At 35.1% G+C, this 26,347-nt stretch overlaps 2 protein-coding genes across 5 annotated transcripts in view; one reads left to right on the plus strand and one right to left on the minus strand.

Moving 5' to 3' along the window:
* Nucleotides 1-26,347, minus strand: part of ATR (ATR serine/threonine kinase) — a 98,435-nt gene that overhangs the window by 68,925 nt on the left and 3,163 nt on the right. For 3 of the 4 annotated variants that reach the window (XM_044251529.1, XM_044251528.1, XM_044251532.1), the window contains exons 2-17: nucleotides 20,370-20,461; nucleotides 19,115-19,264; nucleotides 16,363-17,237; nucleotides 15,213-15,391; nucleotides 14,580-14,771; nucleotides 12,967-13,157; nucleotides 11,902-12,054; nucleotides 11,152-11,344; nucleotides 10,674-10,936; nucleotides 9,362-9,552; nucleotides 9,176-9,276; nucleotides 8,849-9,020; nucleotides 7,597-7,767; nucleotides 5,745-5,939; nucleotides 2,873-3,058; nucleotides 431-523 (exon numbers count right to left, since the gene is read on the minus strand). In XM_044251529.1, the coding sequence (XP_044107464.1) occupies nucleotides 431-523; nucleotides 2,873-3,058; nucleotides 5,745-5,939; nucleotides 7,597-7,767; nucleotides 8,849-9,020; nucleotides 9,176-9,276; nucleotides 9,362-9,552; nucleotides 10,674-10,936; nucleotides 11,152-11,344; nucleotides 11,902-12,054; nucleotides 12,967-13,157; nucleotides 14,580-14,771; nucleotides 15,213-15,391; nucleotides 16,363-17,237; nucleotides 19,115-19,264; nucleotides 20,370-20,461 (3,397 nt within the window). The remainder of the gene's footprint in view (nucleotides 1-430; nucleotides 524-2,872; nucleotides 3,059-5,744; nucleotides 5,940-7,596; nucleotides 7,768-8,848; nucleotides 9,021-9,175; nucleotides 9,277-9,361; nucleotides 9,553-10,673; nucleotides 10,937-11,151; nucleotides 11,345-11,901; nucleotides 12,055-12,966; nucleotides 13,158-14,579; nucleotides 14,772-15,212; nucleotides 15,392-16,362; nucleotides 17,238-19,114; nucleotides 19,265-20,369; nucleotides 20,462-26,347) is intronic. The other variant, XM_044251530.1, reaches the window with a different exon arrangement.
* On the plus strand, nucleotides 1,314-1,677 carry LOC122908563 (60S ribosomal protein L36-like). The gene is given in 2 exon segments (XM_044251533.1): nucleotides 1,314-1,470; nucleotides 1,473-1,677. Coding segments are annotated over 2 exon segments (315 nt in total). The 3' UTR covers nucleotides 1,631-1,677.

The following is a 26,347-nucleotide window of genomic DNA, read 5'->3' on the forward strand; positions in this document are numbered from 1 at the left end:
CAGCACAGGGATTACTATAGTGGAAAACTCCAATAAATACTAGTCCTGAGAGGCGCCTGGGTGGCTCAGTCGTTAAGTGTCTGCCTCCAACTCAGGTCATGATCCCAGCACCCTGGAATCAAGCCCTGCATCAGGCTCCCTGCTCAGTGGGAAGCCTGCTTCTCCCTCTCCCACTCCCCCTGCTTGTGTTCCCTCTCTTGCTGTGTCTCTCTCTGCCAAAAAATAAAATCAATCTTAAAAAAAAAAAGACTAGTCCTGAAAGAACCAAGCAGAATACCAAATTATGAAAAGCCAGGCTTCTAGATAAAGAGTCTGCTAACTATATTTATTTAATTCTTATCTTTGAATGTTTGTAGCTACAAGCAGAAGTCACGTCTCCTATAAATTCTGTATGAATTCTAGCACTTTGTACCTTAATATCACTACCTACCATTTTCTTATCTTCAATGCCAACACTGGAGCTCAGTAACTGCATGTTAAAAAAGGCCAAAATGCCCAACAACTTAGGTTGCAAATAATCAGCCTAATGAAAATAAAAACACATAAAAAAATTATGTAAGTTTTACACAGATCAAATTCCATAAATCAAAAATTTAACTAACATCATTTCTATATTACCTATGTTAGGATATTAGGAGTAATAAGCACTTGGTGGACTTTCTCTAAAAGTATGAATTTTCTTATCTAGTATTTTAAAAATTAGTGAAACTGATTTATAATCACCATGACAGTACTCTACAATGAGAAAATCATGAGCTTTTGAATTATGAAGTGTGCTGGGGGTGAGATCCTCAGGATTTGACTAACAGAAGGACTCAGAATGAAGAGGATATTTAATCTTAAAGAGAACAGAAAAAGACAAAGCTGACTGTCCTTATCTAGAACATTCAGAATCAAGACGGGGGAAAAAAGTGCTCAAGTAAGGAAAAAATAACCTACAGAGCCAATGGTCAGACACAGGGGTCAAAAGCCCCTGAGGTAACAGTGGTAGAGGGGTATAAGGCCATGGGCATCAACGGTTAAAGGCTAGGTATCACTGACCATGGCACTTTGGGTCTCCTGAAGTGAAAAGGATTAAATCTTTCTTATAAGAGGGTCCTAGAGGAAAGGGTTTGGGCTTTAAGTCAGCCAAACCTGGGTTTGAATCCCAATTTTGACCTACTCAGTTTGTGTGCTGGGTAAGTAACTTAACTCCTCTGAGTCTGTAAAATGTAAAGACCTATTGTACAGAGATGTTGTAGAGATTAAATAAGATAACATGCATTAAGGACTGAAATATAGTACAGTACAGGAGCCATTGAAAAGCGGCACCCATGGCTCTGCACTACTCTGTGGCCACGGGCCTCAACAAGGGCCACAAGGTGACTAAGAACATGAACAAACCTAGGCAAAGAAGATGCTGCAGGCACCTTATCAAGCACATCAAGTTTATGCGGGACAGGATATGAGAGGTATGTGGCTTCACCCCATACAGCAGCATGCAATGGAGCTGCTCAATGTCTCCAAGGACAAGCACACCTTCAAGTTCATCAAGAAAAGGATGGGGCTACATATTCAGGTCAAGAGGAAGAGAAAGGAGCTGAGCAATGTCCTGGAAGCCATGAGGAAAGCAGCAGCCAAGAAGGACTGAACCCTTCTCCCATGTATGTAATAAAGCCTTTTTGGAACTTTGGGAAAAAAAGAATACAGTAAAGTGTTACACTTAAGTTATTAATACTACTACAACTAGGAATGTGAGTACTCTGCAAAGAATATTCAAAATATTTACATAGGGGCAAGAAGGATACTAGGGTGCCTGGGTGGCTCAGTAGGTTAAGCGTCTACCTTCAGCTAGGGTCATGATCCAGCAGTCCTGGGATCAAGCCCCACGTTGGGCTCCTTGCTCTGTGGGGACTGTGCTTCTCCCTCTCTCTCTCTCCCCTGCTTGCACTTTCTTTCTTGCTCACTCTTTCTCTTAAGTAAAATATTAAAAAAAAATAAAATAAAGGATAAAGAAAAGAAAGTAGAAGGAAAGAGCCAATAAAGACGAAGTACATGGTTAAAAAAAAAAAATCAAAGTGTGGTATGACAGAAGCCACAAGGGAAAGGATGGTCAGTTGTACTGAATAGCACTGAAAGGTTAAATAAGATAGGAAAAGAGAAGTAACCATTGGATTTGACATCAGGAAGACTGTTCTTGAACTGGGTAAGAATTTCAGTGGAATAGTGAGAACAGAATTAGAGTAACATCTAGTTTAGATGAACTAAAGAATGCATGGGAAACAAGAAAGAAAACAAGGTAGAAACTCAAGATATTTTGCTGATTGCCCTTTGAGTCTCTTGAAGGAAGGAGGGCAATCCAAAAAAAAAAAAAAAAAGTAAGCCTGAAGATTTATATATATATTTTTTCACATGAAGAAGTGACATACATGAAGAAGCACATACAAATATAAGATAGGAAGAGATAAAAAGGGAGAACATATCTTCTGACTTTCCCTTAAATGTAACAATGGATTTTAAATATAGTTAGAACTGACAAGGTTAGTATGTTGTGCTAAACAGGTAGTAGGGGAAGGAGTAGGAGGAGTCACAAATGTATTCTAATCTATAGTTAAGAAGTCGTGAAGAAAACTGAATTTGAACTTTTTCACCCAGTGGAAAAAAAAAATCTATAATCATTTCAAAACACTTTTTTTTTTAACACTAGGGTATGTTTTAATATCTTGCTACGAACATGCAATTTAAATCAATCTTTTCAAAATAAAAATCACAATTTGAAAATTTAAATAAATCTCTAGCATTTGAAAGATACATACAATATGTATTTCTTCAATCTCAAAATTAGGCTATAAAAAGGCAAAAAACAAACAAAATCCCAAATAATATTCCTTACCATTAATTCAGGTGATGTGATCTCTCTGGGGCCCTGATATGGATCATCACTAGATGCAAATGAGGCTAGTATTGACAAACCATTGAAAACCTGCTGATAGTGTTCTCCAATACGGAGCAATAATTCATTATGCAATCCTTGGAAATCTTGTCTCAATAGACTCCCCAGTTCAATTTCTGTTTCATTCTAGTCCAAAGACACATGGAAAAAAAAAAAGGGCTTTTGGAAGTAAGTACCTTGATTTTAACATACTATTAGTAAATCAGAAGGTTTATCTCATCTGATAAGATTTACTAAAGGGGGGTGCCTGGGTGGCTCAGTGGGTTAAGCCTCTGCCTTTGGCTCAGGTCTTGGGACTCAGGGTCCGGGGATCGAGCCCCGTACCGGGCTCTCTGCTCAGCAGGGAACCTGCTTCCCCCTCTCTCTGCCTGCCTCTCTGCTTATTTGTGATCTCTCTCTGTCAAGTCTGAGGGGTTTGAAGTGGCGGGGGGGTGGGAGGTTGGGGTACCAGGTGGTGGGTATTATAGAGGGCACAGCTTGCATGGAGCACTGGGTGTGGTGAAAAAATAATGAATACTGTTTTTCTGAAAATAAATAAATTGGAAAAAAAAATGAAAAAAAAATTAAGCAACCAAGATAATAAAAGAAAAAGTAGCCTAAAAAAAAAAAAAAAAAAAAAGAAAAGAAAGAAAAATGACTCATCCATTTAAAAAAAAAAAATTTACTTATGGTATTTTGAAAGGTATTGGAAAAGGGTCTAATCTCGATTTCTTCAGGTAGGTCTCCCACATGTAATGAAGAAAAGTGATTAGACTTTATTTTCTAATAAAATTTTAAAAACAAAGTCCCCGTTTTCTTAAAGTATCCTCAACTCATTATTCATAGATACATAACCCGAGAGGAAATACAGTATAGTGGCAATCTTTCTGGTCAAATTGTTTAAATTCCAGCTTTCTCACTTATTACTTTAGCTGTGACCTGGATAAGTTACCTAATTTGACCTCTCTCTACCTTAGTTTTCTCAACTATAAAAAGGAAAAATAATAGCATCTTCATCTCATTGCAAAAATGAGGATTAAGTGAAATGATCCATATAAATTGTTTAGTAAGGTTCTGATATTTAGGAAAATATCATTATCATTCTACCTCTGTAACATAGATTTTTTTTCTCAAAACGAATAAGCATATTCAATAATTCTCATATGGAAAGAAATCTATTGCTACCATATCATGAAACACATGAAATAAATTAACATCAGAGAAAATAGTAGTCACAGACGTGTATCTGACAGTTTCTCCTGTTCCTGCACAGTCTCGTATTTTTTCAAAGATACTGTTACTGGGGTGCCTGGCTGACCCAAGGTATCCAACTCTTGATTTCGTCCCAGGTCATGATCTCAGGGTCCTGGAATTAAGCCAGCACCGCCCACTGGCCTCCACACTCAGCAGCAGGGAGTATGCTTATCCCACTGCCCCTCCCTTCCACTCATGCTTGCACACATACACACACACACACACACTCTCTCTCTCTCTCTCTCTCAAATAAACAAATAAAATCTTAAAAGAAAAGATAGTCTCTCCCTCTGCTCCCCTGACCATGTGGGCTCTTCCTCTAAAAAAATTAATTAAAAAAAAGAGATATTACTTCTGTATGACACCAAAAAAGAAGTATAAGCTATAATTTTAAATTTAAAAAAACAAGCCACGTACTGGGCCAAATAGTAACTTGAGCACTAGGGGCGCCTGAGTGGTCAGTGGGTTAAAGCCTCTGCTTTTGGCTCAGGTCATGATCCCAGAGACTTAGGATCAAGCCCCAAATTGGGCTCTCTGCTCAGTGGAGAGCCTGCTTTCTCCTCTCTGCCTGCCTCTGTCTGTCAAAAAAAACAAAACAAAAAAAACAAAAACAAAAACAAAAAACACCCTTAAAAATAAGTAATTCGAGCACTAACTAAACAAAACAAAACACTAACATTATGCTATAGTTGTGATTGCCTCTTCCTATAAATATAATTACTTGCATACCAGTCAACTTATACCTCCAATCAAAAAATTCATTTTTGGGGGCACCTGGGTGGCTCAGTGGGTTAAGGCCTCTGCCTTCAGCTCCGGTCGTGGTCTCAGGGTCCTGAGATCGAGCCCCACATCAGGCTCTCTGCTCAGCAGGGAGCCTGCTTCCTCCTCTCTCTCTGCCTGCCTCTCTGCCTACTTGTGATCTCTGCCTGTCCAATAAATAAATAAAATCATTTAAAAAATTCATTTTTTAAAAAAGTTTATTTTATTTTATTTATTTATTTGAGAGAAAGAGAAGGGTTAGTAAGCACGGGCACAAGCAGGGAGAAAAGGGAGAAGCAGGCTCCCCACTGAGCAGGGAGCCTGATGTGGGGCTTGATCCCAGGAGCCTGGGACCATGACCTGAGCCAAAGGCAGATGCTTAATCCACTGAGCCACCCAGGTGCTCCGCCAAACAAGAGATTTTAAAATGAGGGGCGCTTGGCTGACTCACTCAGAGAAACACGTGACTTTTGATCTTGGGGGTGTGAGTTAAGCCCCACAATGGGTGTAGAGACTACTAAAAAATAACCTAAAAAAAAAAAATTCTGCAATGAAATGAGTTGAGAACCTGATCCATGAATGGATGATTATCTTATGCCATTAGGGTGAAATGATCAAAGAAAATAACAAGAGAATAACTCTATTTAATATACTCCTCTAGGCTCAAAATAGAATTTATTTACATGATAATTATTTGTACTTACATTACTCTAGAATAAGCTATAAATTACCCACTCTCCTTCCTATGAGAGTGTTAGAACAGCTTTCCTATAATGCTAATATAAACCAAAGAGTAAAATATACACAAACATTCAATTACCTTCAGGTAATGAAGGGCACGTTCTAATTCATCCTTGGAACAGGAACAGACCAAATGAGAAAAAATATATTTGAAGTTATTTATTAAAATCTCTCTACGATTGACATTTAATTGTTTTCCTAAGGTTCGAATGAGAGCAGAAGCTGCAGGGCTTGCTTTGGCCGCAAGATCAGGTAGCAGAACTTGTAATGTCCTCTGAAAAAGAAATACTACAATTACTAAAAAGTACATTTGTACAGGTAATAACATATTCACATAAGTTATGTGAAAAATATTTTAAAATGCCAAACAAATTGGAGTCTATATGTGACATACTTAAATTCAGATTAACCACTTATCCATTCAACAGATATTTACTGAGCATTTACTATGATTCAGGAACTACAGGTATAGAAGCAAAAAAATGGCCAAGGTCCCTGACAGCAGAGTTCACACTGTAGGCAATGTAGAAACTAATACATAAGTAAAGAAGATAATTTTTCATGAGTATATGTTAAAATAAACTCATGCTCTCAGGCAGAAGTTCCAAGTTTGATTTATTATATGGGCTAACCTGGATTTAGACAACAAGCAAGAGAAACCATAAATACAATATTTTAGTTTGTTTTTTTTAATTAAAAAGTTGAGGAAAAAAATTAGAAAGTTGATGCTTCAATATTAATAGAAACATTTTAACACATTCACCATCCCAACATGGCAAAAAATCTGTTTTGATTTTGGTCTATTTCCTATAAGATCTTATTCATTAAATATATACAAAATTCCAAACATACAAGGGCTGGCCTTCCATTTATTCATCCAACATGTATCTAAAAAGTTCCTACTACATGTCAGTCACAATCTTAGGCACTGGAGATTGAATAGCAAACAAGCCTCAGGCCCTGCCCTCAGAGATGCTTACACCTTCCTTGTTTAATACCCTTCAAATTTAATATTGAAATGAAGCTACTTTAAGACCAATTTAACATTACAAGATAGTCTACAAAATATTAAAAATTATTATATTAATGGTTTGTTCCATAATTATCTATAACCTAAATATTAGACATTTAGTTTCTTTTCAGGGTTTTGTTTAGTTTTGCTACCTAGAAAATATTGCAATAAACACCTGCACTTTTTGGTTCCCAGAGTGAAACTACTGAATGAAAAGGTAAGAATATCTTTATAATCCTTACTGTATACTACCATATTTTATGTTTTAGTACTGTAATACTGTTAGTACTGTATACTACCATATTTTATATTTTATTTGACCAATTTACAAGCAATTTAAGCTTGTTTAAAATATAATAATATTGTAGGGAAAAATACTCAGTTCTGACAGTGTGAATCACTATTATAATTTATTAAGGATAATGATAACTGCCTTGGGAAAAGGTAAGAAGATAATCTACTCCATCCATCTTGGAAGCCTAACCCTATGACATTTCAAAGGCTTCTCAAACCACTCCATACTACAAACTCTGTAATCTGAATTCACAGATCATATATACCAATAGTTTTGTACTTTATTACTCTAACTCCTTAAGGATAAAAATGATATCAGACTGTGCATTACCAATGGAACCCCCCATAACACTAAAGACATTAAGGGCTCAGTCAACTGAATTAGTTAGCATTTATCAATTAGTATTAACCTTTCAGGATAACTAACCATATAAAGTAATAATTCAAATTAACATGAACTTAAATTTTATAATATATCCAAGTCAAAAGAAAACATGTACATTTGAAAATCAACAATCTATATGTTCCTCAGGGTACTTGACAGATTTTCTTTAAAATAAAACTAGAATGGAATAAACACAAAATTGAAAAACCTCAATTAAGTCAACTACGCCTTACAACTTACAGTGAGGAAACGATTAAGATCAGGAAAGTCAAAAACATTGGCAATTTCAGACAAGGTATTTAAAGCCATTTCTCTCTGGTGAGCCACATCTTGTTTTCGCATCTCAGCATTCTGGCATGGAGTACTAGGAAGTGCTGTCATCTGACTGGAATGAAGGGATTCTACTAAAAACTAGATCAAAACAATTTAATTTTCATACAAGCAAGGAAATTTAACAAATACTCTCGAAGCTAACATAAAGGACATATCAATGCCCTAAAAACACTACCTTAATTAGCTCATTTGATTTTTTTTTTAAAGATTTTATTTATTTATTTATTTGAAAGGCAGAGATCACAAGGAGGCAGAGAGGCAGGCAGAGAGAGAGGGAGAGAGAGGGAAGCAGACTCCCTGCTGAGCAGAGAACCCGATGCAGGACTCGATCCCAGGACCCTGAGATCATGACCTGAGCCGAAGGCAGCGGCTTAACCCACTGAGCCACCCAGGCGCCCAGCTCATTTGATTTTTAACAACCTTAATAAGGTATATTATGTCATAATCTCCCTTTTACAAATGGAGAAATCATGTTTAGTTAAGAAATTTAAATTTAAATTTACACCACTAACTGGGCAAAGCCAGTATTTTAATATATTTAACTCTTCAACCATGAACTGAATCAACCTTTTTTAAAACAAAGTGCCTTACCCATAATATCAAGCCATAACAAAGTTTATCAAAAAGAAAGGGTAAAAAAAGCATTTCTTAATAGATTAACAATAGAGCATAATAATTCAATATATTATCATAAGATGATTTCCCCCTCCCATTTATAATATACATATTCAGTTCAAGATCATAAAATATAAAACTGGTAAGATTTAGGTTCTCTTATTAAATAAACTAAATAAATCATTTAAAAAATATATCCTTTAGGGGTGCCTGGGTGGCTCAGTTGGTTAAGTATCTGCCTTCAGCTCAGGTCATGATTCTCAGGGTTCTGGGATAGAGCACCACATTGGATAGCATGCTCAGAGGGGAGTCTGCTTTCCCCTTTGTCCCTCCTCCACTCATGTTTATGTGTTCTTTCTCTCTCAAATAATAAAATAAAAAAAGAAAAAAAATGGATACACGTGCACGTGCACACGCGCGCGCATACACACACACATATCCTTTAAAGCAAAACAAATAAAAAATATATATAGTTTTTTTTTTTTCCTTAAACTCTTACAAAGTACTGCTATTTCCTATAGTCAAGACCAATCCTGACTCTCACCTGACAGATGGGTTTCTTATACTGGCTGAAAAAGTTTTGGAGTTTAACACTCTTAGCTGCAACCAGAGCTCTGATTTCTGTATATGCTGCTCCAGAGACAGACGCTGACTTCGATAATAAACAATGCAATAAATGCAAAAGTGCAAAAGGTACCAAATCTCCTTTTGCTGCCCTAAAATTAAAAAAAGTTATCATCAATGTCTCAAATATAAATGGAAATCCATTTAAAAATACATGTTGATAATCTTTCTATATCATATCTGTCACACCACCATTTCTAACACAAAGTAAACAAAAAAGGAAGTATAAAAATGCTGCCAAACATACCTTCCAATATCCCCTGTTGTAAGAATCAAGGTATCCTTCAACTCATTATTTCTTGAGATCTGAGCATGTGTATATGCTTCCTTCATTCTTAAGACAAAAAGCTAGAATAATAAAATTAACTAATTAAAGAATTTTATAGAGCCAGGTTAATGAAGATACAAATGTTGAAAAATAAAAACTATCAACCTCTTTTATAAATCCATCTTCAGAGTCCAAGGATTCCAATATATGCTTGATATTTCCACTAAAAGCCACTCTAACATCCTTGTCTGGATCTTCCATTAAATTTAATAAAGCTCCAAGAACTGTTTTCACATCTGCTTCATCTTCTCTAAAATCAAGGTGCTTACAAAGATGACATAGATTATCTATGAAAGCTAAAGGATGAGAGCATATAACACGTAATAAACACATTGAATATCCAAGTTTTACAGTAAAAGAACCAATAAACAATATACAAAGATTTCTAACTCGCCTTTTAATGTCATTATTTAAATTAGAGCACAAAGAATTGTGGAAAATTAAAATGAATACTTAAAAATTTAAATTTACTTTATACTTAATAAAAGTTGTAATTTCAATCTAAAATAAAGTCTAGATTTAAGTTATAAAATGACTAGTCACTTGGATTTTGTAGATTTTATTTTACCAAAATAGACTCAAAAGCACATTTCACTAATTCGGGGTATCTGGGTGGCTCAGTCAGTTAAGCATCCAACTTGATTTTGGCTCAGGTCATGATCTCAGGATTGTGAGATTGAGTCCTGCATCTGGTTCCTTGCTGGGTGTGGAGCCTGACTGAAACTTTCTCTCCCTCTGCCCCTCCCCACCCTCTAGGGAAAAAAAAAGGGCGGGGGACAGCCCATTTCACTAATTCAGAGGACTGTGAACTAAGGGTGATCTTAGCCTTACTGTTAATCGTACATTACAAGATTTACAGAGTCCCAGGAACTACCTATTACTTATTATTTTGAAAACTTAAGAACAAGTTGCAATTTACTATCCAAAAAAATGGATCTTACAAGTATTTATATAAATTTCATGTTCTCAACATACTCCTGTATCATTACCATTGGAAAAGTGGCTAAGAAGATATAGCCTATATACAGTCCTCAGTTGGGCAAAATATCTAATTATTTGAAGTTCTAAAGGTCCAAGGTAGTGGCAGGGACACATTAAGAAGGTCCCTGGTATCACTAAAGAGGATACAGAGTATATAATTCTATCATTGATTTTGAGAGGTTAAAAAGGTTTTAAAGTAGGGTGCCTGGGTGGCTCAGTTGGTTAAATGTCTGCCTTCGGCTCAGGTAATGAGCCTAGGGACCGGGGACTGAGCCCTATGTTGGGCTCCCTGCTCAGCAGGGAATCTGCTTCTCCTTCTCCCTCTGCCCCTCCCCTGCCAACTCAGTGCACATGCTCCCTCTCAAATAAATAAATAAAATCTTAAAAAAAAAAAAAAAGGTTTTAAAGTATACATAAATCATAACAAATCACTCACCAAGTTTCACTGGACTAGGCGTTTTTTTTTTTAGTAGGAAAAGGAAAGGCTTGCAAATAGAAACTTTTAGTTGAGAAGATGAACATTCGTGTTGAGAAGTAACTTTTAGGCTTTTACAGAAAAGGTCACTATGTCCATGTTCAGAGAAAGGTTCTGCTAAAGAACTTGTCAAATAATACATGCCATGAAGCGTACAGACAAGTTGACCAAGAATAGAGGCAAATTCTTTCTGGACAATGTCAGAATCATCTTTGACTTTATCTCTGGAGAGAAAAAAGAAAAGGTACTAACTAAAGCTTGCTTTATTTTGTGGTCTTAATTTGGGATAAAAATAATGGTAAGACTAAGCCTAGAAGAAAATTAAATTCTAAAACTAAAATCAACATTTGTTCTATATACCAACCAATATACATATATTTATATATAGTATGAGTTTTTCCACCAAGTTATATATTCTAATTAAAATATTAATACATACATAAGAATCTTGGGAACTCTGTTACATGAATTCTGCTGCTGCAGTAAGATAAAAAATCCATTAACACAACTAGCCCGGATTACTTCATAGGAGCTCTGTAAGGCCCAGGTATAAACTGCTGTTCTCCATTCAAGGAATACTCTTCTTGGAAATAAAGTTAGAAGAAACACACACCGTGACTGTGCCTGTGGTGCTGAAAAAAATTAAGTCTATTAAACAAGATTTCTAAGTGTTAACTTTATTTATATATGTATATATACACGTATTCATTTCATGTATGTATTCATTCTTTGTTGTAAAGTAACATTTAAAATACATATAATATTTAATTAAAAGCTCTTTTTTCAAAAATGTACACTGAAAAAGGTCTATGTTCAATCTTACTGGATAACCAGAGAAATACAACTAAAAATCACACCCATCAGACAGTAAAAAATAATTTCTTTTAGTTACCTCAACACTTAAACATTTTAAAGTCTGACAAAGTGAGGATGCTAGACAATAGGAACTCTCATATTCCGCTAAGAGGAATGTAAACTGGAATGGCATCTTTGGAGAACAATGTTGCAGAACAGAGCTGGATGTGCAAATCCTATAATCTATTCAATCTGTTACTTTTTAAAAGTCTAACTTCTTTTTGAATCCTTAAAAACGTACTGCCTCTTTTAATTATTGAAAAAAACAGCAACTTGTTAGGAGTCCCACATAGAGATGAGTTAACCACACACACAGAATTTTGTGACGACTTACAGTAGCTATCTGAAATCCTCTGGCTTAATGCTAAAAGATTAGTGGCAAATGTGGTCAACTTTAAAGAGCCATCATCAGAATGGGGATGAATCCACGGAAGTGAGAGCATTCCACATAAATCTTCCAGAATATGATCTTCAAAAGAAGTTTTCACTACAGAAAAACACAACAGGTGATTTATTTTATCTTCATCCTTAATCATATTTACCGGTATCTTTTTTTTCTTGTAATAAAAATAAATATTCTAATCATCAGGTGGAATTATAGCATTCAGTAAACAAAGGTTCTTAATACAGATATGATGTTCTGAGGTCTGTGAACCCAAAAAAATTAAATGTGACTTTATAAAAATATGTATCCATGTATTTTTTTTTTTTTTTAATTTAATTTATTTATTTTTAAGATTTTATTTATTTATTTGACAGAGAGAAATCACAAGTAGGAAGAGAGGCAGGCAGAGAGAGAGAGGGAAGCAGGCTCCCTGCTGAGCAGAGAGCCCAATACGGGACTCGATCCCAGGACTCTGAGATCATGACCTGAGCCGAAGGCAGCGGCTTAACCCACTGAGCCACCCAGGTGCCCTCCATGTATTTTTTAGAAGGATAATAACATTCTTCAGAAATTCTAAAAAAATATAATAGTTATAAATTATTTCTATGTGCTGAAAAAGAATAATAAATCACAATATTACACAGAAAAATTTGGAACTCAGAAATTACTGAATTAATTACTGAATTACTGAAATAGAACAAGAAGTAAAATGAAGAAAAAACTGTTGGTTATTCCAAACATTTGTGCATGTAGGCCTTAGGCAAAAGAGAGCCTATAATGATGATCTTTATTTATTTGAGAGAGAGAGAGGAAAGAGAGCGCATGAGAAGGGAGAAGGTCAGAGGGAGAAGCAGACTCCCTGCAGAGCTGGGAGCCCGATGTGGGACTCAATCCCGGGACTCTGGGATCACAACCTGAGCTGAAGGCAGTGGCTTAACCAACTGAGCCACCCAGGTGACCCCTATAATGATGATCTTTAAAGGCTATTTTGTTTTACTGTTTATTTATACTCACCGTGAATATAAATCAGAGCATCATATATTTTCACCACTTTATCAATAACTGCCTCCAGGTCAGGCTTCTGAACAGATTCTAACAAACTCCTACAGCTCTTAAGCAGTGTTGTATAAAAATCCAAAGACATCCAAGTTATCTCTACTGAAGGTTTCTTCTGACATTTCTGTTGACAGTCCTTGAAATTATGACTACAGTTAAAACATTTTTAAGACACAGAATTACAATGAATTTTGTTATAGTCCAACCTAATATTGAAGTAAGCCAAAAGAAACTGTGAGTATAAAACTAACACAAGTTTAAACCAATTCAAAGTAAATATGCAAATCAATTAATATGCTATTACTATTTTAAGTTTAAACTATGTCAGTCTAAATCACTCTTAGGATTCAGTAATTAAAATTAATATAGAACAAATTTGGTATCACTAGGCTTAAAAATGACAGAAGATATCCCTGTATAATTATTAACAGCCTCAGTAAACCCTTTCTTAGTAATAGAAGAGTAGCTTATAGCCTAATCAGCTATTTCTTCAAGCTGTCTCAAATTCTAAATTTAATGCAGTCTGAATTAATACAGTTTCTTTAAAATATCCATAACTTTTTATTAGCTAAATAAGTCAGAAAATAACAGAATAAATGATCATGTAAAAAACTAACAAAGAGTTTTGATCTGTAACTTGACAGTAAAAATAAGACTAAATCTTCAGAGAAGATTGACACTTGTTTTCTTCTGATAGAATGAAACTATATTAAGAATACCAAACTGAAAATATACTTCTAACAAGTTCTATATCCCTATTCTTATTATCAAAGGGAAATGTTCTTTTGAATAAATGTATGACTAAAACAACACTGGCTTTTGAGTTATATAAAAATGTGCTCTGCTACTTTCTAATCACGTATGCCCAGGAAAGTTAGTTTTGGCTTCAGACAGAAATAGTCTTATTAGAGAAGGCAATCAAGAGGATGACCACCAGTTGACCCTCAAATAAAAAACCCAGACCATCAGAGGCTCCTCACCCCTTCCCTGTCTTTGGAACGTACACTCTACCTACTGGTCCCATAGTGGGAGGTGTTACAAGGACAGAGCCTTCAGAGTAAGGTGTTGTTGAGACCATGTGGACTGAAAACATGACTTAACCCCATTAAGTCCTCCATATAAACTTCTAAGATTCCGGAAAATGAGCTGAGAGATGATTTTTGTCTTCCACAGCTGCCTGAGATAGGCCTTCTAAGCAAGTTCCCTTATAAAACCTCCCACCTACCAATCTGGAGTGATCTGCCTCTTTCTTCAGTTTCCTATTACCTTGTGCATAAAGGACCAATTTACAAAACAGTAAGCCTCAATTTCTCTAAGCCTCAATCTCTAATTTGTGAAGTAGGCATAACAGCATTTAACTTACAGAACTGTTATGAAGATTAAATAATATATGTATAGTACTTAATACAATACCTAGCATTTAGCAGGTGCTCAATAAAAAAGAAATTTCCATTTCACTGAAATGTCTGTGCTCTAAGGTCACACAAATTGAGCAAATAATGAGGTTTCCGAAAGCAATAAATCCAAATTTATTACAGACAACCCACCCAAAAAATACAAGTTGTTTTTACCAGTCCATGTTTTGATGAGAACAATGAACCGTACACAGAGCAGTCAGCTGTAGGACAACAGTGATTCCTTCTAAAGTTGCAATAACAGGATTCTTTAGTCCACCACATTCAAGGAAAATCTGAAGGGACTCTGCTTTCTGTTTCAGGGCACTCCACAGTATGCTCTTTTTGTTCATATCTACATGTTTAACTCTGTAATTAATTATAAGCACAATATAAAGATATTCATATTTAATATAAACTTGGTTTAAATATAAAATTGGTTCAATTAAAACAACTTTCAGAGCTAACTGAAATATGGGAATTCTTTGATCACATTATTTGTTAACATATTTATTTGTTAACATATCTTAAATTGCTGATGAATGTATTATCTCAGAGTTGTTTTAGATATTAAGAAGTTAAGTCAGAGAGGCAAGTAGAAACTTAAAAAATCTAAGTAACCATATGTAGTCATGTTCTCTTTCACATTAGAATGGACTACAAGCATTAAAATATTTTAAGCATTCCTTTGACTGCCTTTAAAAGAACAATTGCTCTGTATTTAAGTCAAAGCACTTAACTAAAGGTGATTTTTAAAAGTGAATAAAGGTTTCATTAAATGACTAAATACAAACTGAATGAAGGTCATACTCTTCAGTCTGTTTTGGTGGTCTTTTGGAAGAGTTGAGAGATGAGCTGAGTCGACGCCTTTTGGCTGATATTCCATCACTATTACTGCTGAGGTTTTCCTGCTGAATTTGGCTTTGAACCTCCTCAATGATTTCCATACTTTCCATTTTTAAGGCTGCATAAAGTGGGCCCAACAAATACTGAGAAAGTAAAAATAATTTCAAAAACTGCCTTAGGAATACGTTATTCAAAGACTGCAAAAATTCATTAGGTTTTAAGTTTTCTATGAGGGCAAACTATTTTCAGAGTCTCATCAAGTAAAACAAAGACCTAAATTAATCTATATAATTTCACAATCTATGAATAGACATATATATGATCCTGTATCTGGAATGACGGTTCTATAGACCTAAAAGTCTCCAGACAAATTCTCTCTCTAATCTGTTTTTCTACAAAAATTCTACAAAGTGGGGCTCCTGGGTGGCTCCACTGGTTAAGCATCTGCCTTGGGCTCAGGTCATGATCCTAGAGTCCTGGGATCAAGCCCCAATTTGGGCTCCCTTTGTCCCTCCCCCTGCTTGTACTTGCTCTCTCTCTCAAATAAATGAACAAAATCTTTATTTTAAAAAATGCTACAAAGAAAAACTCCATAAGGGAATTACTAACCTCTTCCATACTACAAATCCAGCAACTTATAGGTAAAATATTTACCCAAGTTACCGTATATTTTTTAATGTACTGCCTGTCTCTCACAATCTGAATAGGAAAAAAAGGCATAATTTGGCATGACTAGTACTATGTACCCACAGGTTTTCTAAACGTAATTGAATATAATCTGCCAAAGATAAAATCTAGGTTAGTGTTTAAAGTTTTTGCAATTAAGCTGCTAACTGGTCCCCTTTTAATTAATAATGCATGGAACGTGCTTATACTTCACAAATTCTACTTTAAAACATTCTACTCCACTGGCAGTTCATTACCAACTTAGTGAAATCCTTCTCAAAGTAAAAGTCCATAATAAGAAACCAAAGTTGATTGTGAAAAAAATCATTCCATTCTGAATAAATGTTATTAAAGATATTCTATTTTCTCATTATTACATCTGAAATATACATATACACTTACACTATAAACAAAATACACTTATCAAGAAACCTTAAAAATGACTTACCTCTGCATCTACCTGAAATCCAAGCACATCCACAAGAACTCTACAAATGTTTCTCACATAAACCTTCCTGACTTCTAAAGCAGATTCATACCCAGCTGGCACATATTTAAGAAAATACTGCAGTAAATGGCATAAAGCTGCTTTTAGCAAATCAGACTTAAGCCGCATAAGCACACCATCTTCAAACATGACACAGAGTTTTTCCAGCAGCATATTTAAATAGACAGGTTCAATATTTCTATAAGCTTCTGCTTCAAAGGGGAACAGTGTTTTTATCAGCTTTGATAATGGTTCTTCATAGAGTTTCAACTGGTCAGCATCCATTTCTACAAGATGTTTTAATAATCCCAAAAAAGAGCTGAAGAAAGTGCTGGCTGGTTGTGCTGGTAATCCTCCAAGCTCGAAGAGTTCAGTTAAAAGGGTAATTGCTAAGGATTTAATCTTTGGACTACCATACTCTAGCAGAACACAACCTATCTGCCAAAGAAAGAGTTCTTGCCTTCTAAAAAACACAACTGCAACAATACGAATAAGAACTGTTAATAAAGTGACTTCAATAAATTCTAAATTTTGCATGTTCATGAACTGCAAAGGAGCTGGTTGTAAATATCCCATATGTTCATCTAATTGACTTAAAAATCGGTTAACTACCACTGGCCATTCCACATGTCCCATTGCATTTTTTCTATGGAGGTAAATGACATCTTCAAAAAGATGTAGTAATTCCTTTGTCAGAACTCCAAAAATTACAGGGTTCTTGCTTTTAAAAAGAAATAATAATGAGCAGATAACTTCACAGATTTTCTTGTGTAACATATGACAGGATGGAGTTGCTGCAATCCTCAGAAGTCTTGTTATGATCCAATTACTGAATTCTTCAAAATAAACAAAAAAGATATTAAATAAGTACATCAGAAATGCTAATTAATTTGCTAAATCCCTGATCATTCACTTTTAATTTTTTTAAAAAGATTTTATTTATTTTGATAGTGAGGACGAGAGAAAGAGAGTATGTGCGCACACATGTACCTAAACAGGGATAGGAGCAGAGGCAGAGGTAAAAGCAGGCCCCTAGCTGAGCAAGGAGCACAATGCGGGACTCCATCCTAGAGGCACGGGATCATAACCTCAGCTGAATGCAGACACTTAACATACTGAGCTGAACTCAGGCATCCCCATTCATTTTTAAAGTATAACACTAACAAGACAGTCTAAAACATTCCCTACACAATGGAAATATGGTAATTTAGTACCAATTTTGGAGTCAAAAGTCCTAGCTTTCCAGTTAGGAGCTGTGTGAACTTCTCATTTCTCTGAACCTTGGTAACTTCATCTCTAAGAAGGGAATAATGAAGGTTACCATGAGGAACAAGTATGATGATACACATGAAATCCTCAGCAAAGTGCTTTAAGTTCAACAAATGGTTACTATTAATCATTCCTTCCACAAACATTGCAACTCTGTCCCAAGTGCACAAAAACAAATGTCATAGTCCTCATGAATCTTGTAACATAGTTTCTCAAACTAAGAGATACATTTTATATCATGACCCAATCTACATATGCATAATTCTTTTATTTAAATATATGAAACAAAGGTTTCATGAAAAAGTATTTATTACATGCAATATATTATGATATTTTCTGGTCAATTATATTTTATCTTCATAACCTACTAACAGGTTGTGACCTATTGTTTAAAAAAGTGTGGTGAAGGGGTGCCCTAGGTGGCTCACTTAGTTAAGTGTCTGCCTTTGGCTCAGGTCATGATCCCATGGCCCTGGGATCAAGCCCCACTTGGGAGCTGCCTGCTCAGTAAGGAGTCTGCTTCCTCCTCTCCCTAAGACTCTGCATCTGCTAGTACTCTCTCTCAAATGAATAAATTAAAAAATCTTTAAAAAAATTAAATTAAATTTAAAAGGTGGCAAAGAATACAAACAGGTTTTATAATCCAGCTTAGTAACTGCTGTGATAGAAGAAATGCAGAACACAGTACTAACAGAACATAAAGAAGGAGCAACTAAGTCATTGCTAGGGCAGGCAGTCAGGAGTTCTAGTCAGAAAACACTTTTTGGAGGACATGCTATCAAAGCTGAATACTGAAATTCAAGAAAAAAAATTTTTAAATACCCTATGCATTGTACAGAAAAAAAAAAGATATTTGCTTCACATCTCGTTACAAGGAGGCCAATAAAGGGATAAAAGTAGTGGGGAAAATAAGGGTAAAGCCTAGAAAAAAGCTTCAACATCTAGAGTTAGCAAAATTGCTTTTAAAGAGCTAGATAGGAAATATTTTGGGTGTGAAATACTTATGGCCTCCATGTCAACTACTTAACGTTCCCTTTTTAGTAATTATAGACAATAAGGAAATACAATGAGTAAACAGAAACCCAGAAGCATGGGTTTTCTGAAAAAACTTTTTTTTACAAAGAACAGGCAGCCAGCCTGTGGGCCACAAATTCCTAATGCCTGATCTAAAAGAGATTATCAAAAACAGAAAAAAGAAAACTGCTCAAGTATTCAATGGCAAATAAACAAATTTGATTAGTTCTATTCAATCCTGGGTACCTACTTCATAAGAAAAGAAAATAAAGATGCATAAAACAAAACTAAACATTACCATGTTGCTCTCTTAAATTCAGAGCAAATATGACCGAAATATGCATAAAATGTATGTTATATTTCAGAAGAGCTAAGGAGGGTAGATTTCATAAAACCAATTGGAAATGCATGCACAAATAGCAGGACTTACCAATACAACTGCCTTTGGCCTCATTTTGGCCTTGGCTTCCATTCACATTTACAAACATAAGTGGGGAGGACTTCATTATATGCTGGATGAAATCAAGCAACATCACAGAGGTTGGCTGAGAGTCAGTTTTCTTTACGAGTTCTAGAGCAACTAAAATAATAAAAGATTCATTTTAAAGAGTCATGAAAATTAGATGGCAGTACTTTTGTTAAAAAACTAGACTTTGGTGACCAGAACTGTGTCCAGCACAGAATTCATGATAAATTGATGGGACTAAACTCTACAATCCTATCTTTCTAATTTTAAATGTTTAATAATCATGTACATCCATCTATTATACACTAATTCACCAAATACAGATTAAAGGCCTACAAGATGCCTGGCAATGTACTAAAATCTGAGTGGGGGAAAAACTTCACCTGATTAGGTGAGATAATCAGATAAACTAGTAATTATAATATGGTATGTTAACTGCACCAATCCACAATAGAGGAAACAAGTGTTTCCTGGATGATGAGATTCATCCAGGAATTGCTTCTGGTTAGGAGATTCTGGTTAGGGAGGGGAAGGGCAAGTGGTCTAAACAAGGACAGTACTATATGAAAACACATCTTCCAAATATTCAGTAGCCCTTTGTTATTTTTCAGCAACTCTTAATTTCATAGATTGGAAAAAGAAAGGCTAACTATTTTAAGTCATAATATGTGCTGAATTTGGAAGTTTATACACTACAGGCCAAATGCTACTCTACATTACCCCTTCTATGTAATTTTAACAGATATGACAAATGTGACACTATCTTGCCAAGTCGGTAATATTTGTCTCTTAAACTCCCACAAATAGGAGTTGCTCCAACAACTCACAAGATCTTACTACCTCCCACAGAGTCACCAAGTCTTAATTAGAGTTTTTAAATGGCATTTGTTTCTCAACCACTAGTGTAAGACCTAGTTAAACAAGGTCCACATCATTAGACATGGCTATTTTTTATCTATCATCTATTAATAAATCAAAGAAAAATGCCATAGCAAGCAGCAGAAAATCTAGACAACAAGAAGGTAAACAGAATTACTATAAACACCTAAATCACATAAGAAATAAGTTAATATAAAGAAGTTTCTTGAAAATAGTAATTATCATGAATACTAACTCTATATTTAAAACTACATGAGAAAAATGCTAGCATAATGTTGTATATATGAAAAGGAAAACAGTTTAATTCATAAAATTTATATAAGAAATAACTGTTTCTTACCAACATTTACATCTGTAAGTATTCGGTCAATGAACTGACATAAAATTTGTCTCGGCTTCTGTACAACTGTATTATATTCCTCTGGACTGGCACTAAAATAGATAAGATTTAAGTAAGATAAAAAGTTTTTAAGCCTAAAAGAGACAATTCCATTTGTAAAAATTTCTCTAAATTTGAATTTCTCAAATGTATTTAGTTTTAATGTTGACATTCATTGTACCCTTCTGTTTAAAAATTAAAGAAAAATCTAAACATGTTACTGATTTATAAGGGAAAAAAAAACATGCTAAATGATACCAGAGGCACCCAATATGCAAAATCTAGACCTGCCCTGCCCAATATAGTAGCCATTATTTATGTAGCTATAGAGCACCTGAAATGTGGTTAGCCCAAATTGAGATGTGCTTTCAGGATAAAATATACACTGAATTTTAAATATTTGGTACAGAAAATATGTATCTCATTAGTAATTTTATATTACATGCAGAAATAATAGAGATGCTGAGTTACATAAAATACATTAAAAATTACTTTCACCTATTTTATTTTTTGTCATGTGGCTACTATAAAATTTTTAATTATCCATGTAGCTTGCATTTTATTCATATTGATCTAGATCTGGAAAATGTACTAAACATAGTTTCTTCAACAAATGAATTCTAAAGGAAAAAAAGAGGAGAAACCTTTAACAAAGACTTAAGAGCCAAATCAATCAATTACAATCTATGATCGTACAATGGATCCTAATTTAAAAAAAAAAAACAAGCTAAAAAAAACCCAAAAAAACAAAAATAAAACTATTAGCAAACTGTATATGACAAATGGAAAAATTTAAACAGAGGCTAGATATTTGATGTTATTAAGAAATCATTCTTAGGTATCACAATGGTATTATGGTATGTTTAAAAAAAGTCTTTATCCTTTACAGATAAATATTGGTATTTATAGATGAAATGATGTTTCAAGTTTGCTTCAAAGTAATCTGAGTTGAGAGGAAGAGGGCCATGAATAAATAATTATTGGGTTGAATGGGCAACTGATATATCATTTTCCTTCTTTTTGATGTTTGGAATTTTCCACAATTAAAATTCAATAAAATATTAGGGAAATTGCATATAATTACATCAAGTATTAGAACTAATCAAGAAAAAATAAACATTAAGAGTAGATAATAATTAAGCAGAGCAACTGTATCTTAGAATCCTGAATGAATTGAACTTAAGCTCCATGATTTGGTATAAACCAGCACAGAGCTGAATGTAAGAATATAGTAGTAAGTCTGTATTCTTCCACACTAGATGAAGAATTATACAGTCATTTATAAAAACAACCATTTATTGAGCACCTATAACATGCCACACTAAATACCAGAAACTACCACTGGGGGAGGTGAAAGACAAGTTAGTGGAGGAGACTGGTAAATCAACCTAGGCTTCTATCCAGAGTGAATTGTGAGGCCAGTCACTGAAACAGTTAACACAGAAGGAAGTACAGGTCTGGGGAGAAAAACAAAACCAGTTTTAGAAATACTGAATTTAAGGTCTCAAGGGAAGAACTAAGTGGGATGCACAAAAGACTGCTGGAATTAAAGTTCTAGTCCCTCAAGGGATGCCTGGCTGGCTCAGTCCACAAAGCCTGTGAGTGGCTCTATGATCTCCGGGTGGTAAATTCAAGCCCCACAGTGGGCGTAGAGTTTATGGGAAAAAAAACTTTTTTGAAAGCTCTAGTCCTCAAGAAATATCTAGCCTAGAGATATAGATTATCATTATATAACAATACCTATCAAACAAGGCTAAACACACTGTCTACATTACTGCATATTTCACAAGCGGTATGATAGCAATATTAAACCCTAATTTACAAGTAAGGAGGCTGACGTTCATGGAAATTACATTATCTAACACTACTATAGTTTGTGGTAGTGGAAGCCTTGAAAATTAGTGAAATATAAGAAGTAATAAGGAAGCCAAAGAGAAAACCCGACATTGAAGTTAAAGGGGCAATGAAGGAGAAAGGAAAAGAGCCAGAAAAACAAAAAGAAAACCGTAAGAGGTATGTTCTAGAAACCAAGGTTAGAAAAGAGCTCCAGACAGGATCAAATTAAATTTGTTTGTTAAAATGTCCTTTGAATATATTTTTTATTATGGTCACATATACTTTATAAAATTTATTTTAACCACTTTAACTATACTATTCCATGGTATTTAGTATATTCACATTATTCTACACCATCACCACCATCTCCAGAACTTTTTTATCCTCTCAAGCTGGAACTAAGTTACTGAAATCAACAAATACTGACAAGTAATACAAACCCTAGGTATATAGAATCAAAGGCCAAGTAATTATATTTTTACATGAAAGTGAAACAAACTTGGTGCTATTTATCTTATTATTTAAACCAGCCTTAGTCCATAGAAATAATGCAAGTCACATGTGCAATTCAAATTTTTCTAAGTAGCCACATTAATAGAAAGAAACAGCAATTTTCATAACAATATTATCTAAAATATAATTTGAACATGTAACTGATATTAAAATTATTAGACACAGTTTTATCTATATATATTTTTTATACTGACTCTTTGAAATCCAGTATGTATCTTACATTTACAGAACATCTTTTTTTTTTTTAAGATTTTATTTATCTATTTACTTATTTGACAGATAGATCACAAGTAGGCAGAGAGGCAGGCAGAGAGAGAGGAGGAAGCAGGCTCCCTGCTGAGCCAAGAGCCCGATGTGGGGCTCTATCCCAGGACCCTGAGATCATGACCTGAGCTGAAAGCAGTGGCCTAAATCCACTGAGCCACACAGGCGCCCCCATTTACAGAACATCTTAAGTTAGACAAACAACAGGTGGCTACATTTAGCTAGTGGCTACCATATTATATGACATTACAGATTTAAATATAACAAAAAATGTTAAAAGTCTAAAATTACAAGATAATACCAATTGTTTTAGACAGTCAAGAGAGTTTGTCTTTACAAACCAAGTATAATTTAGCAAGTTATCATCTAGAAATGTAAAATGGGGAGTATTGAGAGAGGAATCAGGACTGTGGGTGGTTGTAAGTTTTCTACAAAGTTTAATTTTCTATAAAGACAATTTATGTCATTTTTATCAAAATTTATGATACACTATCAACTTGTGTCATTTTTATAAAAAAAAAAAAATTTTTTTTTTAAGTAGGCTCCCCGTCCAACATGGAGTTTGAACTCACAATCCCCAGATCAAGTCACACATGTATCAACTGAGCCAGTCAGGTGCCCCATTTTTAACCAGTTTTTTTAAAAGGTGAGTTGATTATCATTCATTAGATGTACTATTAGAATACTCACTCATGGGAGAGTGAACATTTCTTTTAATACAACCTCTACATCGGAACTGACCTAAGAGGGTATTCTTAGGAGGAAATTTAAATATCTCCTGAAGGTTGGATACATTAACAAATACTTGATTATCTCTTCTGGGGCAAACATCAAATACCAAGTTAACCAAGATATCATGCATCAAACCTAAAAAAATTTGTAGATTAAAAGTTAAAAAAGTAAACGGGTAATTTTAACACAGCATGGTTAAGTGTCAACAGAGCCAAGACATAGCACAAGAAGGATACTCAGCCCTGAGCAGAGCCTATCAGTCCAGGCTCTCTGAAGGAAGTGATACAAAGCTTTGCCAAAGGGGCTAGGCAAGTAAAATAAGGGAAAGGATGAAGTATTCCAAGCAGAGGAAACCGCATGTACAAAGGCACAGGCTGCTCTAGAAACTATAAGGAGTTCTAGATGGCTAAAGAAGAGGGAGGCAGTAACTGGAAATGAAGCTGAAGAAAAACTGTAAGGTCAAAGCTCAAAGAACCAACTAAAGAGTCTAGATTTTGTACTGAAGACAATGAGACATTGAAAAATTCTAAAAGCAAGAGAGTGAAAGGTAAACGTTTTTAAAATTTGAATTCACTTATTTCCCTAAAATATTCCAATGGTTTCCCACCGCACTTAAATAATAAGTAATAATGAGAATAATGGGCCAGAATAACTCCTCGTTCTGGCCTGGAAGGTACTAAAAAGGACCTGGCCCACGGCTACTCCTCCACCTTTGATTCACACCAGTCCCTTCTGTGTTTCCTATGGTTTCATCCTTCTTCCCATTCTTTAAAAAACGTAGGCTCATTCCCACCTAGAGACCCTTAAACTTCCCATTCAATCTCAGACACTTCTCCCATTTTCACATGACTGACTTCTTCTCACCATTCAAATCTCCTCTAGTGGCTAATGTTAATGCTTCCCAGACTTTCATCTCCTTCCCATTCCTCACTTAATATTTTATTTATTTCTTAAAATTTATTTATTTTTAAATTAACATGTAATATATTGTTACATGTGATGATGTGAATCATCAGTGTTATATAATTCACAGCACTCACCACAGCACATACTCTCCCATGTCCATCACCTGCCACCCTATCCTTCCCATCCCCCCATTACTGCCCAGCAATCCTGTTTTCTGAGATGAAGAGTCTCTTACGGGTTTGTCTCCCTCCCCAGTCCTATCTTACTTCATTTTTCCCTTCCTTCTTCTCATGAACCCCCACTCTACCTCTCAAATTCCTCATATCAGAGAGATCATGTGATATTGTCTGACTGACTTATTTCACTTAGCATAATACCCTCTAGTTCCATCCACGTCATCGCAAATGGCAAGATTTCATTTTTGATGGCTGCATAGTATTCCTATATATATATATATATATATATATATATATATATATATATCACACATCATCTTTATCCATTCATTTGCTGATGGACATCTAGGCTCTTTCCATGGTCTGGCTATTGTGGGCATTGCTGCTATAAACATTGGGGTATACATGCCTCCTCGATCCCTACATTCATAACTTTAGGGTAAATACCCAGTCTCATTTAATATTTTAAAAGCAACTTTCATTACCTGAAAATACCTTGTGATTACAAAGTAGTTTAATTTTTTTTATGTTTTTTTAAAAGAAAGACTTTATTTATTTGACAGAGAGAGAGAGAGAGTACAAGTAGGCAGAGCGGCAGGCAGAGGGAGAGAGAGAAGCAGACTCTCTGCTGAGCAGGGAGCCCAATACGGGGCTCAATCCTAGGACCCTGGGATCACGACATGAGCTGAAGGCAGCCACTAAACTGACTGAGCCACCCAGACACCCCTACAAAGTAATTTTAAATAGGAAGATCAGAGAAGGCCTCTCTGAAATGACATCTGCATGGAACCAGTCTATTCAGAGAAGAACAAGGTGCAAAAGATTGAAGGCAGGAATGACCTTGGCGCATATGAAAAATAAGACCAATGTCACTGGAGCAGAGTCCACATATCCTAATATGTGGCTTTGAGTTAGAGAAAGGCAGAGGAGAGATTATACAGGACCTTAGAGGCCTTGGGAGAAGTTTGGATTTTATCCTAAGTGTGCTGGAAAACTAAAAGAAGTTTTAAACAGAGGAGTAATGCAAATAATCTACAACATAATTTAAGCTATTAAAATCACTTTGCTCCCCCCCACCCACCCAGAAAATATCACTTTGGTTGCTGAATGAGAAATCCATTGTAAGTGGGTAAAATAGAAACAGAGAGGTTAACTGAGAGGTTACAATAATAGCCTAGATAAGAGGGGTGCCTGGGTGGTTCAGTGGGTTAAAGCCTCTGCCTTCAGCTCAGGTCATAGTCCCAGGGTCCTGGGATCGAGCCCCACATCGGGCTCTCTGCTCAGCAGGGAACTTGCTTCCTCTTCTCTCGCTCTGCCTGCCTCTTCACCTACTTGTGATCTCTGTCTGTCAAATAAATAAAATCTAAAAAAAAAAAAAAAAAAAAAATATTAAAAAAATAGCTTAGATAAGAAATTATAAGAATAGCAGTGGAGATGGTGAGAAGTATATTTTAAAGGCAGGATTGTCAGGACTTGCTGATAGATTATTAAGGGATAAGGAAAAGAATCAAG

The sequence above is a fragment of the Neovison vison genome, chromosome 6 (assembly GCF_020171115.1).
Source record: "Neovison vison isolate M4711 chromosome 6, ASM_NN_V1, whole genome shotgun sequence".
NCBI classification, from domain to species: domain Eukaryota; kingdom Metazoa; phylum Chordata; class Mammalia; order Carnivora; family Mustelidae; genus Neogale; species Neogale vison.